The sequence below is a fragment of the Python bivittatus genome, unplaced genomic scaffold (genome assembly GCF_059951505.1).
Source record: "Python bivittatus isolate LINGU-HERP-01145 unplaced genomic scaffold, Pbiv_v1 ctg000700_np1212, whole genome shotgun sequence".
NCBI lineage: Eukaryota > Metazoa > Chordata > Lepidosauria > Squamata > Pythonidae > Python > Python bivittatus.
This window is the reverse complement of record NW_028277098.1, coordinates 53,104,091-53,125,996: the sequence shown is the minus strand read 5'-3', so window position 1 is coordinate 53,125,996 and position 21,906 is coordinate 53,104,091. Positions and strand designations below refer to the sequence as shown.

Below are 21,906 nucleotides of genomic sequence, written 5' to 3'. Positions count from 1 at the left end.
TCAATAAACCAAGCAAGATATGAAAGAGAAATACCTGTTATTTTTCTCGTGGCAATCAGTCCTCTGGGGTGAATGACCATTTGGTCTCCTTGAGCTTCTAACGTGAGGGTTTCATTGTTTGCAAAGGATTCTGGACTGATGAGATTTGTTTGGATCACTGGAATGACAAAGAAATGCTGAGTTCCTGGATGGGTCTAATGAATGCTAGTCATTTTTGTTTTTACCAGAAGGTCCTGTTAAACCAGAACCACATCTCATAATAGAGTGAAACAAAATTCTTAATAACAGCACTTTCTTTGAGTAAATGTTCTGTTCCTGAAAGCATTATTTTCCCAGCTCTACCAATAAAATGTGGTTTGTGGGATTTCATATACAGTACTTGTTCAATCAAACATTGATTCTGCTTTTCTGTCATAAAACAAAGCCAAACAAGAAATGATACTAACACTGAAGTAATGAAGAAAGAGTATTTAGTTTTTCTTTGTCAAGGCTTTCCACCGAAGTAACATCACACCTTTTCCTTAATAATAAATCACTTAACAAAAAGGTACATCTACCTGTGTTGATTACAACACTTGAATGCCCAGAATCGATCCATATACAAAAACTAGGATGGACCTGAAGTTCAGTTGCAACTTTGATCTGGTTATGAGCAGCTTAATTTGCAAACTGCTGTACCTCAAATAGTTGCATAAGTCTACAGATAAAGAATGAGACTATCATATCTCTGCTTTAATTTTATTTTTACATTACTGAATCCTCCATTATTTCTGTTCTGCTAGCTGATTGCTCAGTCCCTGGATAGAACGTGCTGTGTCATGGAAAAAGTATATGGGACTGCTTAACGAGCTTTTTTTTTTTTTTGGATCTTACCTGGCTATGATCCATGAGGTATTAATATCAAGGAATAATTTCTCCAAAGAGCATTAAATACCAAAAGAAGTGATCATCTGCCTTCCAACTTCTACTATTTTTCTGGGTCCCAGGCTGATACATATGTCATGGGAGTCTGAGCTTTTCCCATCCAATGGGTTTATTTGTGAAAAAGGGCATTCTCATTAACCATACTGATTGCAGTGATACTGATTTTAATTTTACTTCTGATTTTACTAGTATTCTTTTTGTTTTTATGTTTTGTAACTTATATCTTTAATCAGTGAAAACTACTTTGAATGTTTCATAGAAAGACGGGAGATCAATTTAATTAATAAATTAGATGAATAAATTGAAAATAGTCCTGATCGCTAATATCCAGGCTAAAGAAGTCAGAATTGTAACTTTCAATTTACAATGACATCACAACAGGAAGATATGCTAACAGGTTGATGAATGAAAGGAGACTCTGGGCAAGGAATTTCACTTATAAAACCTCAAGGCAGATGCCTTTCTCTTTTTCTTGAAAGAGAAAGAAGGCCCTCTTTCTTTTCCTTACCTATGGAGTTTTGAACCACAGTCTGGGGTTGCCTTTCTGGAGATGCAAGAGCTGTTGATAGTGCAACTGAACTTATATCCTCTATAACCAAGGGCAAATTTTTTAAAATTTGTTTCTTTTCTTCGATATCCCTTAGGGAATGGTTGTTAAAAATATTTTCAAAGGAATTCACCAAGCCCTGCAGTATTACAAGAAACAAATAGACCTCTAAAGCATGCAAATCTCACTGATTTATTTTATTTTATTTTATTTTATTATTTTTATGTTATTTAAAACATTTACATAACTTCCCATCTTGAACCAAACTCCGGGTGGCTCACAATCCAAAAATAAAACAATATCTATGTACAAAAAAATAAAATCATTAAAACCAGAAAGACCTGTTGCCACAGCTAAACTTTCCAATGCGAGCCAGAACACACTCCTCCCATGCCAATCTCACCCTATCCCAGCACTTGGGGGAAGAGTCAGGTCTTAAGTGCTTTTCAGAAGGTTACAAGGGCAGGGGTGCCATGGAAAAGGTATACTTCCTAGGTGGCAACATTTAAGGGAAGGGACTGGGAGTGTGCCCAGCCTATTCGATCGATGGGGCCATGTCTTTAGGGAGACATGGACCCACAAATAACTTGGTCCCATGCCATATAGGGCTTTAAAGGTTTTACCTAAGCATTTCATTAAGGAAGCTCTTCTCAGGCTGTTGTGGAAGACGCACAAAAAACTTCAACTTGGATCTTACACTGTTAGAGGGTCATATGGCTGAGTTCATGCACTGTTCATAGCCCAAAGGTAGTCTGAATGACTGCAGCCCCTGTGGCTCATTCCAAAAATCAAAGTTGAAATTAATCTTGGAACCCAGCCTGTGTTTATGTTTAGAGATATATATGTCTCACCTGTTCACTTTTTTAAGTGAAAAAATAACATAGTCATCACATCAGTTTCACAGCTGGTTTTAAAAAGGAAACTCCTAACTTCATTTTACACTGTTTCCCTGTATTTTTAATAACCCTCAGATATTGGAACACTGGCTCAAACTCTTCTCAATGTTTTAAATCTTTTTTGTGGATTCCTTATTATAGATATCAACTTTATGGATTTTTTTTGTCCTAATATTTCTTTTAATTCTAAAATAAAAATAGCTTTGTGACATCTTTAGGACTAAGAAAGTTATTAAGCACTTTATCAGAAGTGGATTTTGATCCATAAAGCCTTATGCTACAGAGCATCTCTTAATATTGAAGGTGACATAATTCTCTCTTGATGTCGATGCAAAAGACTAATTTGGCTCCCAAATGGAAATGTATTCATTGGTCTTGGATTCTTAATTATACAATTCTAGTTTCCAAACTCAGTACTTAACTTGATTTTTAAAGTTAAAATTAACTTAAAATTAAATAAAATTGTTTACAAAATTTAAATGACAAAGAATGGAATCAGTACCAACTTGAAATATTTCTTCATTTGCTCCTATGCTCTAGAATTTAGTTTCCTGATTTAATTTTCTCCATATATTGAAAAAAGAATCTCCTTTAGAGTTATTTTCCCTTTCCTTCCCTTATATTTATAATGGATTTCAAATATTGGAACATTGCTACAAATTATTATGAAACACCATTTGAGAAGCTTATTTAAATGTCCGATTTGTCATCCACCCACTTTTCATTAATGCCCAGAATAGGAAACCACACAGCTTCCTTTTCAGGAAACAGAACTATTGTTTCTCCAGTTCCCAATAAATCTCACTTTCAGGTAGGTTTCAGTAGGTGTATAATTCTCACAGAGAGATGTCAACAGCTTCAAGACAGGCCCCATCATCGAGCAATTGACACCGTTTTCCTAAAAGAGAAGAAAGGAATTGTGTCTTCTTCTCAAAGCTCAGTTGGCAAGTGGACAAAGAAGCCCCACCCCCTTTTTTAAAGTGGATAATCATGCTGCCATCTGAGGAGGCTTCATGGCCACAAGGAGGGTTCAGGGGCATGTATATCCCAAAGGATGCCGATTCCTGAGCCATTCCTAGAATGAATTCAAAGAGATCAGTGCTACTTAGTTCTATCTCCCCCTTCTATTCAGTCCTTGCAAAGCTGAAAATAGTAGCAAAGAAAAGGTCTGACTGAACTGACTTGTCAAACTCTGTTCATATTTAGAAGAATGCCATAGCCACCCAATTTTGCACATATTCTAATACAATGTATTAGTATGAAAAACAACATAACAGGGACCCCAGCAGCCCAGCCTGGTCTCCAAAGATGGTGTCAGCATTAGAATGAGAAGTAAAAAAAGGGGGAATTAAAAGAATACACAAGCAACATTTCCAGTATGACAAAGGCAAACAAGAGAAGCCACAGTCCACATATGAAATCCTTCCCCTACTCACACTTTCAGAATGATGTAAACAAGAGGTAGCACAACTTGTTTACAGATGGTTATCTGAACCATGATTTAATGGAGCCAATTTTTTTTCTTCACATACCAAACTAAACCATGAATTAACTACACAGGCTGCAAGCATACAACACATTAGGAAAGTTTGTGATTTGACAAACAACCTGTATTCCCTATCCTCCCAGAGGCTGTTCCTCTCCACAAAGCAATCTGTTTCAGATTCCCGCCCATCCCTTTTCTTCCAGTAAGTCTTCATTTAATCATATTTTCCTTCCCAACTCCCTCATCTCTAGTTCTAGGAAAACTCTTCAACAATCTGTTTTCAGTACTAAGGCAAATGCTGCAGTGTTTGAAGGAAACGTCATCTTCTGAGTATACCAAGAGTACCTTTTCCTCAGCTCAAAATAACTGCAGGTCCTACCTACTAACACAATTACAATTCATAAATTGTTCCCCAAGATATGCTTAACTTAGACAGCAAAAACAAGACCAGGAGCTGACTGTGGCTCAGATCATGAGCTTCTTACTGCAAAATTTAGGCTTAATTTGAAGAACGTAGGGAAAACCACTAGACCACTCAGGTATGACTTAGGTCATATTCCTTTGTGAGTACACAGTGAAGGTGATGAATAGATTTAGGGGATTAGATTTGGTAGACAGAGTGCCTGAAGAACTACGGACAGAGGTCTAACATTGTACAGGAGGCAGCAACTAAAACCATCCCAAAGAAAAAGAAATACAGGAAAGCAAAATGGCTGTCTGATAAGGCTTTACAAATAGCTGTGGAAAGAAGGAATGCGAAAAGCAAGGGTGAAAGGGAAAGATATAAGCAACTGAATGCAGATTTCCAGAGAATAGCAAGGAGAGATAAGAAGGCCTTCTTAAATGAACAATGCAAAGAAATCGAGGAAAACAATAAATGGGGAAGACTAGAGATCTCTTCAAGAAAATTGGAGATATCAGAGGAACGTTCAGTGCAAAGATGGGCATGATAAAGGACAAAAAAGGCAGGGACCTAACAGAAGCAGAAGAGATTAAGAAGAGGTGGCAAGAATACACAGAAGAGCTATGCAAGAAAGATCTTAATGTCCTTGATGTCCATGCTGGTGTGGTCACTGACCTTGAGCCGGACATCCTAGAGAGCAAAGTCAAGTGGGCCTTAGGAAGCATTACTAACAACAAAGCTAGCGGAGATGACAGTATTCCAGCTGAGATATTTAAAATACTAAAAGATGATGCTGTTAAAGTGCTGCACTCAATATGCCAACAAGTTTGGAAAACGGAACAGTGTCCACGGGATTGGAAAAGGTCAGTTTACGTTCCAACTCCAAAGAAGGGCAATGCCAAAGAATGCTCAACTACCACGCAATTGCACTCATTTCACATGCTAACAAGGTTATGCTCAAAATCCTACAAGCTAGGGTTCAGCAGTGTGTGAACCGAGAACTACCAGATGCAAAAGCTGGGGTTCGAAGAGGCAGAGGAACTAGAGATCAAATTGCCAGCATTTGCTGGATCATGAAGAAAGCACGAGAGTTCCAGAAAAACATCTACTTCTGCTTCATTGACTATGCAAAAGCCTTCGATTGTGTGGATCACAACAAACTGTGGCAAATTCTTAAAGAGATGGGGGTACCAGACCACCTTACTTGTCTCCTGAGAAATCTGTATGAGGGCCAAGAAGCAACAGTTAAAACCGGTCACGGAACAACTGATTGGTTCAAAATAGGGAAAGGAGTACGACAAGGCTATATACTGTCACCCTGCTTATTTAACTTCTATGCAGAGTACATCATGAGAAATGCCAGGCTGGAAGAATCACAAGCCGGAATTAAGATTGCAGGGAGGAACATCAACAACCCCAGATATGCAGATGATACCACCCTAATGGCAGAAACTGAAGAACAACTAAAGAGCCTCTTGAGGAGGGTGAAAGAGGAGAGTGCAAAAGCTGGCTTGAAACTCAGCATTAAAAAAACTAAGATCATGGCATCTGGACACATCAATTCCTGGCAAATAGAAGGGGTAGAAATGGAAGCAGTAACAGACTTCATTTATTTGGGCTCCAAGATCACCATAGATGGAGACTGCAGCCACGAAATTAAAAGACGCTTGCTCTTGGGAGGAAAGCTACGGTAAACCTAGACAGCATATTAAAAAGCAGAGACATCATCTTGCCGACAAAGATCCACATAATCAAAGCTATGGTTTTTCCAGTAGTAATGTATGGCTGTGAGAGCTGGACCATAAAGAAGGCTGAGCGCCGAAGAATTGATGCCTTTGAACTGTGGTGCTGGAGAAGACTCTTAAGACTTGGACTGCTTGGATCTCAAACCAGTCAATCTTAAAGGAAATCAACCCTGACTGCTGATTGGAAGGATTGATAATGAAGCTCAAGCTCAGATACTTTGGTCACCTACTGCAAAGAGAGGACTCTTTGGAATAGACCCTGATGCTGGGAAAGATTGAAGGCAAAAGGAGAAGGGGACGGCATAGGATGAGATGGTTAGATAGCATCACTGAAGCAATGAGCATGAAACTGAGCAAACTCAAGGAGGCAGTGAAGACAGGAAGGCCTGGCGCGATATGGTTCATGGGGTCACGAAGAGTCGGACATGACTTAACGAGTGAACAACAACCACCACAAACTTCACAAATAAATGAACTTGGATTCCTCTCCAGTTTCAGTTTCCCTTGTTTTCGTAACTCAGTTCACAAAAAAAATGTCCTTCTGCTTTTTAAAACAAACTTCCAGTATATGACAAAAAGGAGACTTTTTATAATGGAGATGTTGCAGGCAGAAAACCCATGCTCAGTCCTTGCCTTCTCCAGAAGGGGTCAGGAGAACAATCTGAAATCCTGGGGAATCACTGCAAGTCAACACTATTGGTCCAGTAGTCTAATTCAGTATAAAACAGTATCAGACATTTTTACTTTATCTATTAATTAAGGGAGTGAGTAATTTCTTCCCCTGTCACTATTCCTCCCTGCTTTTCATTGTTTCCAATTTCAATGATAGGAAAAGAATTGGTTATTAATTAAAACATCATGTATTGCAAAATTCAGATTAAAAATAAAAGCCTTTATATTATAAAATGCAATAATTGCCCTTAAAATCAACAACCCTCGGTTTCATGACTTCCTTCAGGAAAAAAAAGTGTTCTCTGAATTGCTGCAAAGATTAAATATGGAAATCCTTCAGGCTTAGATGCTTTCAAAATTTCAAATCATAGCAAATATCAAATTAATAACAAAGACCAAATATAATACAATACTCCAAACCAAGGTTTGCTTCAGCTACTTTCAGAGCTTCATTCTGAGTTCCCATCACCATAATCAAATGGATTCACACATTATACCAATTTAACCCATAGCACAACAGACTTACTGGTTTTGTTTCATTTTCACACATAGTTAAATTGACATTTTCTCTCACTGAATCTTTTTGGCAGTGAAAGGGCAACTCTGTGCAAGAAAACAGAAAATTGTTAAGTACAACACAAAACTGTCCACTTAAAAAGTATAAAATATATTAGTGGAAGGCTATACAAATAGGTAGATTGGGTTAAATAATGTTAGGAATTGAGCCAATCTAGGTTCAAGGTGGTTGAACTTTGGAGTTCATTATTCCTGAAAGTAGCGGATTGAGCATTTGCATTTGTAGTGCAAGCCCTAAAATAGAATTCACTCAATTATTTTTAAAAACTTCTCCTCTCCAAAAGCAGGAAAATGAAAAACATCTTTTCAGTGTGTATGAGACCCCTTTAGATAATTTTTATCAATGCACAACCCATTGCAAAACCCATCCCCATATTTCATGTGGCCCCAGCCATTCAGTTATCCACTGAAAACACTGAGACTTCAGTCAGTCATTACTAACTTGTTCATTTGATTTCATCTGTCTAAGTCCAATGAAGTCTGGATTGGGCATACTTTTTTTGAAATGTATTTTTTTTTAAATTTAAAGATATATTTCAGGGTTCATAAAAGAATAGTCATTTTGTTCATGTTGAGACACACAGCCCATTTCATGCTTATTTTCTAGTATTTGCATCTGCTTAAGATTCTTCTTTAGATTATTATAATGCAGGTTTATTTGGAATTAAATCCTATCCCCTCATAAGTTTGTTTTTAAAAACAGTCTTAATCACTGGGTTCAGGATCTAGAAAAGATAAAACAAGTGCTTCTTCACACAAGCAGGGCATAATTAACCTGTGGAATTTACTATCACAGAGAGTAAATTATACCCTATGAAGACTATTACCTTGGAAGGCTTTAAAGGAGATTGGATAAATTCATGGAGAATAGGTTTATCAAGGGCTATCAGAGGCATCTAGTTGGCCATTGTGAGAAACAAAATGCTGAACTAACCCATGATGGAATACTGTCAGTGATCAAGACATTAGTGAAGGCTGAAAATCACAGTTCTACTCTTTACACTCAATTACTGTAACCTCAAGAACATGCAGTTGAAATGAGATGAGGAATAATAATACTTACTCTCACAAATAGTGACATTTGATGTTGGCAAATGAACCATCCTGTATCCTTTTTCAAAGGGACAATCAGATGAAACATTAGAAGAAGCCTCTGATCCATTGTCTCTTCTCTCATTACTGCTATTACCATTATCACTATCATTGGTTAGCGTGTGAAGGTCTGAAAAAGAAATAAGATATTTTCATTGTGAAAAATTCAGGTCAGACAAAATTAAGCAACATAATATTATGCTCTCCTTCAACCAGAACCATTCAGCATAACAGGACTGAGGATTTTAGGAAAATATACAGATAATCAGGGGGAAAAATCTTGCATTATAAATGTTATTGATTTATTATAGAGGTTTAGTATTTAATTGGCTTGATTCTCTCTTAATATGCATCCACTTTTCATTAAGAAATAGCCAGCAATTATCATCTGCCAGTTGGGGAAGGAGGGGAAGTGACAAAATGGGGGTTGCAATGTCACAATGCAAGATTTGTCCCTTGCATCTTGGCATCAGATGTCACAACGCAGGTACAAAAGGGTGGCGCTTGCATCATGATGACACAACACATGTTACCTCATTCTGGCATAATTTAGTTAGGAGTGAACATCTAGTACATTAATGTAAGTGCCATAAAATTGTGATCCTACTATGATTTTGGATATGATTATGTTAATTAATGCCAAGACTGGAAAGTTAGAAAAAAAGGGGGGGGGAGGGAGTAAAGAAAAAAGTCAATGGCAATGGTAAACCAGTTCCATAGGGGGAAAAAAAGCACATGGAAGTCAAGCTTTATTCAGGGGAGACTTTACCTCTGAGTGTTGCTTGGCCAAAAGAGGAATCTAATGGCTTGACTTGGGTTCAGAGCTGGAAGCTAGTGGTGACCCATAGGCATCCAACTTGTGACTTAGCAAAATGTTTGAATTTGGATGGTATTTTACATGTGCAAAAGAAAGAAGGGAGGGCAATTTTACAAGGCACTATGCCAAATTTATCTTAGGCTTTGCCCACTTTTTGAAGGGAGTGATCATTTTTGTGGAGGCTCACCAGACAATGCAGTTCTCAACTGCTGAGTTAAATAATCCTGCCTATACTACTTTATGTGCACGATGTACTGTGGTTTTTCATCTCTTCAATTTATGCATTTTGGGATTATAGATACTAATGATATAAAATGTACCTGGGAATAGCCAGTGGAGTGCTGTGTCAGTCCATTTATCATCTTCTACAACTGCCCCTACAGAAAGGAGTAATTCTTAATAAACTGTGCAATCAAGCAAATCTTGTAGGTCCTTCCTTATACATATCTGGGTATTATCAGCATTAGAGATCTCCAGTTTACATAGAGATGGGGACAGAGGCAAAAGGAAATGTATGTTTTGTAAGAGTTATGTAGCAACTCCTCAGTGCTGCTGAGAGAGGTTTATTTTTCCACCTTAGTGTTTCCAAATTGGAGAGCATGCACGACACATAGAAATGTAAATAAAGCTGAAGATGGAACAGAAATGTTCAGAATTCTTCTGAAAACTAGAATTTAGAAGATTTGGAATGCAAGTGGGTTGAACCCATGAAAGAATAAAAGCATGGAAAAAGGGTTTATTTAGCAAGCTGAGAGTTTGCATTCCTATCCAAAAATAATATCTCACCTGAGTATTAGAATTGGGTGATGAAGTCAAGGCAACTGCATGCTTAGGAGATGTGATGAAGTTATCCTTGAGTTTATGATATCAAGGGTATAGGGAGGAATGAAGAAGAGTCACACTTGTCTAGGGATTTCAGAAGAGTGAGTCCTGATGAACTTACATGGAAACTAGATGAGATTCAATGTCTTAAAATCCTGAATGATATTTTTTTTTTCTGGGAAGTGTGGGAAATCCTGCAAAATGAGATACTGATGATGCAATTAGAAAAAAAATCCTACTAGAAGTTAAAAATAGGAAGCATGTAAAGAAACCAGTGTGCAGGTTTCTAAAATGTTGAAAAGAAAAAGGGATATACATAGAAAATGGAGGAGGGCTTTATAGCTTAAGATGAATGGAAGGCATTTGACAGAAACTGTAGGGATTGTGTCAGAAACACTCAGAATCATCTGAGGCTTGCAAAAAATACCCAAATAGTGAAAAATACTTTTCTGAGTACATCAGAAACAAAAGGAAAGACAAAGAGGTTATGGATCTGTTGCAAGGAGAAAGGGGTGAATTGATAACAGGGAAGGTAGAACATTTTAACTCATATTTTATGTCCATATTCTCTGAGAAGGGAAAGAAAGAAAGGGAAACAATGGCCATCATTGTTTCACTAATAAGAGGAAGGGACTGTGACTCATAATATGCAAACACAGATACAATACTAGGTAGCTAATTTGAATGAATCCAGGTTCATATTAATTCAATCTGAAGGTACTAAAGAAACCGGCAGAGGTGACTGCAGAACTGCTAACAATAGTCTTTGAAAACTCTTGGAGAACTGGTGAAATCCCAGAAGGCTGGGGAGAGTAAATATTTTCCCTGTGTTCAAAAATGGGAGGAAGGAAGACCCAGAAATTAGAGATCCATCAGCTTTATGTTTATACAGTACTGGGCAAGTATTTATACTGTGCCTTGTGCAGATTATTAAACAATACAGCATGTTTGTGAACAGTTGATAGAGATGCAACAATTAACATGGGTTTGTCACAAACTAGTCATGCCAGATAAACCTTATCTCCATTTTTGACAGAGTTATTAACTAAATACAGTGGAAGAAAGTCACTCACACTCTCTCATATATCTTCATTAATAAATGGGTAAATTATGGGCTAGATGATATAACTGTTAGATGGATTCATAATTGGCTGAATGACTACACCAAGGGTGTATTCATAAAGTCTCCACTTCAGCTTGGAGAATAATATTGAGTGAAGTGCCACAGGGCACTGTCCTGAACTCCTTGCTTTTCAACATTTTTATTAATGACCTAGATGTCAGTTTGTTCTAGTGGTTAAAGTACCAGGCTAGAAACCAGGAGACTGTGAGTTCTAGTCCCACCTTAGGCATCAAAGCCGGGTGGGTGACTTTGGGCCAGTCACTCTCTCTCAGCCCACAATGTCAGGCTTGGGTGACAAGCTGGTTGGTCAATTCCTGTCGCAACTGATGGATCAACATTCAGTTGATCCAAAAAAAAAAAAAAAGCAGACCCTGCACTTGCAGGAAAAATGCTTGGAAGAAGAAAAAAAAATGAGAGGGTTGAGTATATGATTATCATATTTGTAGATGACACAAAGCCATAATGAATAGCTAATGTTTTAGAAAGTAAAGAGAAGATTCAAACAGATCTAGACAGGCTTAAACAGTGGGCTGAAATGAATAGGAGCGATATTTAACAGGGAGAAATGTAAAGTATTTTGGAAGAAAAAATGAAAGGCACAAACATAGACCAGAAAACCTGGCTTGGCAGTAATACACGAGACAACACTGTTAAAAGGCAAATGCTATTTGGCAGTGTATTAACAGGAGTATAGAGTTGAGATCATAAGAAATAATTCTCACATTCTACTCTGCCTTGATCTGGCCCCACTTAGAATACTTGTCCAGTTCTGAGCAGTCTAAAAAAACAACAACAAAATTGGAGCTAATTCAGAGGAAAGCTAACAAATATGAGGAGACTAGAAACCAATCCCTATCAGGAATAGGTAACTGGAGCAAATCTGGAAAAGGACTACCAAGATGATGAGCAGTCTTCAGATATCAAAAGAGTCATGATATAGAAGAGGTGATGGACTTATTCTTCATTCTGTGGCTCAAAACCAATAGGTTGAAACTACAGGAAGCAGATTCAAGCTAGATATTAGGAAGAATTTCCTGACAATAAGCTCTGTCAACCAGAGGAATAGGATGACTTAAGAAGCCCTATGTCCCCCTCCACTGGAGCTCTTCAAAGAAAGGCTGGATAGACATCTGCACTGAGCAAAAGGTTAGATGAGATGATCTCTAAGGTCCCTTACAACTCTATCATTCAATGTCATATGAACTGAATGTTAGAATATTTCCACCACTATAGCCGTATCTCCACTTTTGAAGAAGTCTTCAAAACTTTTCTTCAAAACATTTCTTTTTTTATAGATGTATCTCACTACATTCATTGGAGATGGCTAATGAACCCAGGTGGGATGTGCATGCTGTTACTACACAAAGTATGTGTAATATCTCATCTGAATATCCATCCATACGTATATATAGTCATTCCCTAAATTCTCCTCTCTTTCCATCCTAATGTTTTTCTGTTCTAGCTCCACATACTAGCAAATACTTGGGACACACATCTAATTTCTATTATGTGCTGGAAACTATGTGCAATTTCATGGGCCGTTTCTATTCCCAGCCACATGCAAGCTCCCGAGGACGAATTTCTGAACTGACCTTTGCCTCCAGTATTAAGAAATGTCTTCATAGTGGTCCTGTCTGAGCAATATAGGTAGAAAACATGATAGAAAGAAAAAAGAAAAAAAAAGGTGACATTCAGAACACAGCTCAGCCAGTATTTAGTATCATCTCTTTATTCTATTCCCCAGAAGAAAAATAGGTTTTACCTTCTTCATATGCACAGACCATTGCCAATCCAAGACCTAAGATAAATAGAACATAAATGATGTTAAAATGTACTGTCATATAAATTCTTATTCATTTTTTGAATACATATTAGCAAGACAATAAATCCTGGAAATTAAGAAACAGTTTCTTAAACACAAAATCTTTACTTACAAAAATGCATTCATTTGTCATTTAAACACAAGATAGATTTCCCCCATTCTTTTCTTTTTTTCCTGAAATAGCCTTCCCGTAATAAATTATGATTGTTCAAGAGTGACATGAGTTTACACTTCCTCTTTTGTTACTGATTATTTGTAACATGTGTTATTACTACATTTGAGGGTTGAATGAAAAAGAATGTCTCCAATTCCAAATCTTTAGTTTAAATAGGATTATTTTAATAAATGAAACAGGAAAATAATCCTTGAAATGAGCTTTTTTTTTTTACATGCATTTACTTGTCCACATAATCACCAGTATTTCCTACTTACTTCTATCAAAAATGGACAAGCTTTTTAAAGCTGTCATGAAATCATTTTGTCTTTTCAACCAGGTCCTGACAGTTCCTTCCACCTCTTCATTTGAGCCAAACATAGGCCCACAAAGGTATTCCCTCAATTTTGGGAAAAGGTGGAAGTTGCATGGTGCCAAGTCTGGATTGTTCGGCAGATGAACTAAGATGGTGAGATCCAAGTTCACAATTGCCTCTTGGGTGGCTTGTGAGGTGGAGGTGTAGTGTTGTTATGTTGGAGCAAAATGTCCTTCTTTAAGGAACTTTGGGCTTCAAACAAACTTTTGAGTATTGCAATGTGGCGTTCTGAATTGATAGCAGTGCCTGATTCAAGAAAATCCATGTGAATAATACCATCTACATTCTCCCAAAAATATAACCCTGAGTTTTCATACTGAAACATGTCTTTTTTTTATTGTTTTCTCCTCAGGTGAAGTTTAGTGATGATATTTCATAGACTGATGCTTTCCTTTAGGGTCATAATGATAAGCCCATGTTTTGTTGGCTGGGAAGAGATTCCTCACCTTCATTCTCATAGTCTGACAATAATTGCTAGCAAAGTTCAGCTCTTGAAGCTTTCATCTCTGCCAATGGCATGCAAGAAACCCATCTTGTGCAAACCTTCTGATATTGAAGAAGTTCAGGAATATGACCCACACGTTCCTGTGAAATGCCAAACTTCAGCAATTTCCTTTTGAGTGAACTGTTGATTGGCTTTAATCAGGTCATCAACCTTTCTCTAATCAGTTCTCAACATGTTTAAACCGATGACTCATCTGGTGCTGCACAGGATTTCTCAACAACCATTCTTGAACACACAGCACTTCCTGGTTCACCATCTTAATATTTTTGGGTGAGGGACACACACAGCCATCACCATAAACAACCTGCATTTGGTAGTGAATTTCAGTAGGAGGGACTCCTTTGGTGGTCAGAAATTCAATCATGGCATGTTGCTTAAAATGTACTCACTGTTGGCTTTCATGAAGGAAAACAACACAACCTTTTCTCACAGCAACTTTTGGCCAACTGAAGTGAAAGAACAGATGCTAAAGAAAATACAGAGCTTCCAATGCATCAGTACTGCCACTTGTTGGTGACTTATAACAATGGAGGCATTACTTTTCATTCAATCCTCATAACCTCAATATATAAACACTTTCATTAGAAACAGGATTAATGGTCCTAACAAGATAAATGGTCCATTTGGAGCAGATTGCTAAGTCAAACTGAGGAGATTCTTAGTGAAAACTTCAATTTGTATGAGCAATGTGGTAAAATGTCATACCAATTTCATACATGCATGGGGACTGCTCCTTCCTTAAATGTTTCAAATAATAGGTGCAGAATGCTTTGACTGAATCCTTATTGTCTATTTTATTCATTCATTCATTCATTTTATTTTATTTCCTTATGATTCTCCTGGGATTTAGCAAAAGTACTCTTAACACATTGCTTGCTGAGGTCCAAATACAATTGTTGGCTGCATCTGTTTTACTCATTCCAAAGAAGAGTGAACAGTATCTTGAATTTTCATATGTTTATCAAAGTTTTAGAATTATTTCTAGCAGAAAAATGTATATTCTAAACTTAGATAATAGTACAACAATAACTGGGTCACCCATTATTCTGCATCTGATTTTCAAGGACTATCATATTACATATATCACCCGTGACAAACAAAACAAAGTATTACAATTTTACTTAGGAGTAGCATTCTTGGAGACTTTAAGAATAATCTGCATCTCCCTCCAGTCTCCCTCCACTCTTTGTTACTCCCTTTCTCTCTCCATCTTTCCTTCGATGCTCTCTGAAAAGAATAGATTTCCTAGGAGTCATTTAATTCTGCCATCAGAAGCCACACTATCATGGTCTATCAGCTCAAATTCTTTGCCTTTCTAAGAGCATCGTGTCTACTTCAGCAGCAATTCTCAAAAGTCTGAGGCAGAAAATCATTCTGCCATTTGTGCCTTTTAACTGGAGATATCAGAGATGGAGGCTGGGATTTTCTACCTGCGATCTCTCTCTTCTACCACTAAGCTATTGTTTCTCACCTTTCTTGGTTTGTTGACCAAGGAATTCCCTACTCACCCAGAATAAGGCAACTGAAAGTGCTCCTCATCTTCTGCTTGAATGAGTGAACAAATGACTTGTTTTATACCAATCACTCAGAGTTAAAGTGTAAGGGAACTACAAAGTTCTAAGAACACAACTTCTTGATAACATACACTTCCTAAAATATGGAAAAATCCAGAATTTTCTATTTTGGGTAGTAGTAACATGGTAAGGCAAGGCAAGGCAAGAAAACAAAAGAGAAAAATCCAGTGTGTTTCTAGAGATTTCCCGTTTAGCCTAATTGGATCTCTGCACCTCCCTTTTTAAAAAAAAATCTTAATTTAAAAAGAACCAGGGCCAGAGGTCTAAAATTCTATGAGGTGAAGCACAACCTCCAACACCATTTTTTCTTTCCAAAAATTCCTCTGAATCCACAGATTGCTTACTTTGCCCCTTACATATAAGTGTGTTTTAATGAAATAACAAATAGAAAATGACATGGTTGAAAGCTAACAAATCACTGAAATATTATACAGTTTCTGTACCAATAAGATATTATCATAGAAATTAGTTCATGCTTATATCTATCTTTTGTGTCATCATCAATTAATGCAAAAAAAATAATAATCCAGTTTTAATTTCTTGGGAAATTACCCTAGAACCATTCCGTTCATGTCACCTTGAACTGAATGTGTATCTTTGCATTGTGAATTAAACTATGTACAATAGTTTACTCTAAAGTCTGGAATGAAAGTTTGCCTGTTCGGTAGTTTTCCCAAGCAACCATCCAGTCTGCATAAATTTAACATCTGTTATGCTGCCTCAGTCTGAATCATTCTCAGCAGTCTTTTCCCAGTTGGTGTATCCCTTGGGAGAAAGTACATATGTTCACCACCACTACTTGCACTCTTTCTAGTGAACTCCTCACAAGCAAAGCAAAACACAGCATTTTCCTGTGCACTGTATTCCAATCCATTCCTCCTTGTGAACATCTGGCTTGTAGTCCTGCATAATTCTCCTAAGACTCACTTGGTTTCACTGGAGAAACCTCCCTGATCGTCTATGGCATCAGAACTTATTTCAGCAAGTTTTTTTGGCTGTATTTATGAAATACTGGTCTAAAGCTCCCCACTAGTGAGCATTTTTGCTAAGACAGCATGATAGGGCAGAAATGGGATAGAAATGCTTGAGCTTTCATGTAACCGAAACCTAGTCTAAGATTTTCCAGTAGGGTTTGGAGCTGGTCAGTCAAGACTTCTATCAAGCCCTCACCCCAGGAGAGCCAAGGTGTGAATTCTCTCTCCTCCCATTTCCTCCAACTGCAAGGCAGAACAGTCTTTCCAGAGCAATTAGCCTCATGGTGCAGAAAGTTAAAGGGGCAGTCCTGTCCACCTCATAACCACCACATCAAGTGGCACTGCCACTGCTCTCTGGGCCTGTAAAGGGAATAGTTTTCCCATGGGTTAGTCACTTCCTCTGTTGAAAATCTTCCTATAACACTGTATCAAATCATAAGTCTTCCTAGCAAAGTATTGTCTATTCTAACTAATAGCAACCTTCCAAGGTTTCAGCAGAAATCTGGGATCTTCCAGCTGGAATATATCTGCTCTACAACTGGGCTTTTATCTCTTATCTGTCTTAATTTTCTTCAACCAGGAATTGCCTACTTACCCAGAATGAAGCAAGTCAGAACGTTCCTCATTGTCTGCTTGTGTGAGCGAACAAATGACTGATTTTTTTGCTTGTCTCTCAGAGTTACAGCATAAAGGAACTAAAAAGTGCCATGAACCCTACAATGCATGAATACATACTTCCTGGAAGGGAAGGGGGGATGGATATTAAACTTCACCAAAAAAATGTTACTGTCTTATGGTCTTAAAGTCCCACTCATAAACCTATACATTATTTTTATCATCATATGCAGACTTTTCTATTTTGTGTAGTAGTAGCGAATACTAGTCTTTCCTACTATTTCTGCCCAAAGGTCTTTAAATAGAGATACTACACTCTGTATAATTTATTATTTCATGTAAATTGCTTTGCATGAAAAGAAACCAATGAATTTCAAGACATTTCTTTTGTAGCTTAAGAGGATCCCACACCTCCTTCTTTAAAAAAAAACTTAATTTAGAAAGAAATGGGAGGATTATATTCTACAAAGTGAAGCACAGCCTCCAACATCATTGTTATTTCCGAAAGTACCACCAGACTAGATAGATGTGTGAGGGAATGAAGATGGGGTGCTGTCTGCATTCCGGAAAAGCAGCTGCAGCCAGGCAGAAATGCTTCCCACCCCCACTTCACCAAGGATAGGCTCAGCTCTTTCCTTCTCCCAAAGGGCAGTAAAAGTTTACAGCCCTGGAAACTTGAGAGGAGATGGGCTCATTCATTCATTCATTCATTCATTCATTCATTCATTCATTCCCCACTCACAGTTTACTCACAAGCATACACATCAGCGTTCCAGGTGTCAGGCTAATTGAGCCACACCCTGGCATTTTTAGGAACATGCCAACATCCATAGGCAGCCTCACCCCACCCAGGCCCTTAGCCTACAAAGGTGTGGGTATGTAGGAGAGAAAAGGAACAACATGCAGACGAGGAAGCAGGAAGCAATGTCTGGAATGTACTATTATAGGCAAGCAAGAGAGCTATCCGTCAACTGCCAGGACCACAAGCTACAGTAAGCAGCCCATTGTGGTGGGAGCTTGGCTTAGAGCCTGGCCTGGAGCTTGGCAGCCACCAAAAGAGGAGCAACCACACTGAGGCAGCCTGTAATCCCAACAAGCGCAAGAACTTTTTGAGGGAGGCAAAGGTTGCATGCCACTTTTCAAACTTTAAGACTTTTATTTGTTATAAGGACTAACCATCAAAGACTTATTTATGTGGCTACATTCCCTCCAAAGCCTAGGAAGGTAGAGTTAACTCAGGACAACAGGAAAAGTGTGTGCTACATGTATTTTGTACAGTTATCTTCTATGCTGTGGTGTGTCCAGTCCTTGGAAAGCAAAGAACCCGCACAAGGTGTCCTAAAAAAAATGTTAAGGAGCTGCAACGTTTGGAAATATAGGGAGCTACCTATTTGCCAATCATCTTGGATTATTAGCTTCATAAGTATGGTATTGGTGATCATCCTGAAGTGTATGGGACCTTCCTCCTGGAATATATCTGCTCTACCACTGAACTGTTATCACTCATCTACCTTGATTTTCTCAATCCGGGAATTGTCTATTTGCCCAGAATGATGCAAGTGAGAGTGTTCCTCATTGCCTTCTTGTGTGAGTGAGTGAATAAATGACTGATTTTAACCCTGTGTCTCAGAGTTAAAGCATAAAGGAACTTAAAAGGGCTATGAATACCACAGGACATTAATACGTATTCCCTAGAACAGTGTTGTCCAAACTTGGCTATTTTAAGATGAGTGGACTTCAACTCCCAGAATTCCCCAGCCAGCATGGCTGGCTGGAGAATTCTAGGAGTTTAACTCCACTCATCTTAAAGTGGCAAAGTTTGGACAACACTGCCCTAGAATCAGGGGGAGGGATAGTAACATTCACCCAAAAAATACTGCTTTCTTATTCAGATTATATTATTATTTTTTATTAGTGAACCTATCAGACAATAATAAAAACAAGGCAACAGTGACAAAATAATCAAAAGAGCACACACACTTATTTCTAAAGTAAAACTTAAAAAAAAGTTCCATATGATTTTAATATACATGCAGTTCAGTCCTTTGACATATAAGTAAACCTATGCCTTATTGAAATGGAACATTTTTTTTTCTTTTCTACAGTATAAACATGTTTCAAAAATTGACAAAGAACCATGTCTTGAATCCACTCTTTGACATCTGGAGTGTTGTTTTCTTTCCACTTGTATAGAATGATTTTCTTAGCTAATCCCAGGGTTCAACAGAGCCAAAACTCTTCATAAAATGTCAAATTACACATCACATCACATTTACCTCTTTAACAATTTCCCCCCGCCCCCACAAATTGTATTAACATACTTAATCACTTGAGACCAAAAATAAACTATTAAGGTACTTGACCAAATCTTGTGAGTTAAACAGCCCTCACATTTCTTACAACTTGTTAAAAAAAAAAAAATCAAATATCCATTCTTTTTAAAATATTCCTTGGGAGTTGAATAAAAATGAAATAAAGTTTTTTGATGACTGAACTTCATTCTTAGATCATAAGAAGTATATTTGGTCTTAAAGTTCTGCTCATAAATATATGAGTTATACTGATCCATCTTATCTGGAATTTTAAATTCTATGTAGTGGTGACCCTAAGTAAAAAAACAAAACAAAACCCTGAGTTATTTCTCATCTTCCTACTTAACGTTCTTTGCACTATGTACACTACATATGTAAATTTAGTAGGTGTACTACTTGTGTTTTACATGAAGAGGACAATAGTATATTTCAAGAGAGTTTTTTTGCAGTCTAACAGGATCCCTGAATCTCCTTCTTCTTTACAAGAATCTTAATTTTAAAAGAAAAAGGAGGAAAATATTTTACAAAATGAAGCATAGCCTTCAGCATTGTTGACCCCACAAGAGCACTAACAATATTCTCAGAATAAATGTCAAGGGGATGCAGTAACTGAAAATATGCCCAGCTACCTTTCTGCCAAACTTCTGGGAGTGGCTGGAAAATCATAGTTGGGGGCAGGGGAGGGGGGAATCATCCTGCTAACAAAAATCACTCTGTGAAACCTGAGAGAGTAGACAAGCAAATAAATCCAAGGAAGAGGTATATAAATTATTAGTTCTCTTTATACATGGAGAAAATATGTTGCTTTGTATGAGAAATTTATGATGCAAAGACTGTGATGCCATGAAGAAGTTTACGTGGACCTGTTAGATTTAAACTATTCAAACTATAGGTTTATTAAGTGGACCTGTTAGGAATAAAGTGTTGCTTATCCTTTGAAACAAAAATAATATAGTCTTCAAGGAAGACCTTCAGAAGTTAGAGCAGTTTCTTTATAGGTTTTATGCATACTAGTTGATCTTGCATTCTTATGCAAGAAGCTGGATCTTGATGGATCATATGAAACTAACAAGTTTTGTGTTGGAAAGGACACTTTATCAAAATACTCTGCTGTACAGGTAGTTCTTGCTTAACAACCACAATAGGGACCAGAAAATTGGTCATTAAGCGGTGCAGTCATTAAGCGAGTCACCACATGACCAGACCCAATTTTATGACCATTTTTATGACTGTCATAAGCGAATCACTGCTGTTGTTAAGCAAATCATGTGGTCATTAAGTGATTCACGTGGTCATTAAGCAAATCCAGCTTCCCCAATGGGCATTTTGTAAATCATGATTACATGACAGCAGAACACTGCAACTGGTTGTAAATGCAAACTGGTTGCCAAGTGCCCAAATTGTGATCACGTGACTGCAGGGGTGGTGCAACAGTTTGCAATAGTCATAAGTGCAAGTACAGGTTGTAAAGCACTTTTTCCGAGGCTGTTGTAACTTTGGACCATAGTTAAATGAACGGTTGTTAAGCGAGGACTAACTGTATAAAGGAAACATTCTTATGCAGTAACAAAGTATTGAGAGCAGCAGTTGCGTTTGAACCTGAAGAGAGAGAAAACTTGAGCTACTCATTGATATAGATTCTTTTGGAATTATTTCCTACCACAGAGTACATAAAATTATATGGCATTCATGTATTTCCAAACCTTCACAAATCTAATTATCCTATGCCTTCAGGAAGTAAGAATTTATCCAAATGGCAAGATGCAGCTACTGGGTAACCAAAGTATCCAGCATTTTCTTGTTTTCCTAAATATGTAGATACTATAGTCATGTTTTCTCTAAAGGCATTTTCAGCAAGATAAGATGATGATGATGATGATGATGATGATGATGATGATGATGATGATGATGATGATGATGATAAGAAAGACAAAAAAGTCTGGATAGTGGACATTGCAATACCCAGAGACAGCAGAAGAGAAGAGAAAGAACTGGAGAAAATCACAAAATATAAAGACGTGCAAATAGAAGTAGAATGACTATGGCAAAAGAAAGCAAAGATAGTACCAATAGTAATAAGTGCCTTGGGTGCAATCCTAAAACATCTGGAGTACCCCTTGAACACCATCAGCATTGACAAAATCACCATCAGTCAGTTGCAAAAGGCAGCTTTACTTGGAACAGCTTATATCCTGCAATGATATCTTTAACACCATCAAACAACATCTGCCTATCCCAGGTCCTTGGGAAGGGCTCAGTAGTGGAAAAATTGCCAAATCTAGTCTAAACATCTGGCTGACTGTGCGACCAACCACCACCACCACCACCATCATCATCATGGTCATCAAAGAGGTTGGAAGCCCCTTAAGGAACTCAGCAGCAGGATATGCTGTAGCTAGAGTGCATGCCAAATATAAAGATATCAAAAACAGTCTCTGTGTGTTAATGGCATCCACCATCAATATATTTAA

The 21,906-nt window shown here is 37.6% G+C and overlaps 1 protein-coding gene across 2 annotated transcripts in view; it reads right to left on the bottom strand.

Annotated features, from left to right (window-relative positions):
- The window catches only part of LOC112541889 (adhesion G protein-coupled receptor E3-like), a 29,879-nt gene extending 12,734 nt beyond the window's left edge, over positions 1-17,145 (bottom strand). For both annotated transcript variants that reach the window (XM_088154079.1, XM_088154080.1), the window contains exons 1-9: positions 17,104-17,145; positions 12,866-12,901; positions 12,696-12,737; positions 9,479-9,535; positions 8,313-8,471; positions 7,200-7,276; positions 3,173-3,265; positions 1,433-1,610; positions 35-157 (exon numbers count right to left, since the gene is read on the bottom strand). In XM_088154079.1, the coding sequence (XP_088010205.1) occupies positions 35-157; positions 1,433-1,610; positions 3,173-3,265; positions 7,200-7,276; positions 8,313-8,471; positions 9,479-9,535; positions 12,696-12,737; positions 12,866-12,901; positions 17,104-17,134 (796 nt within the window). In that variant the 5' untranslated portion in view covers positions 17,135-17,145. The remainder of the gene's footprint in view (positions 1-34; positions 158-1,432; positions 1,611-3,172; positions 3,266-7,199; positions 7,277-8,312; positions 8,472-9,478; positions 9,536-12,695; positions 12,738-12,865; positions 12,902-17,103) is intronic.
- Between the last annotated feature and the right edge of the window lie 4,761 nt (positions 17,146-21,906).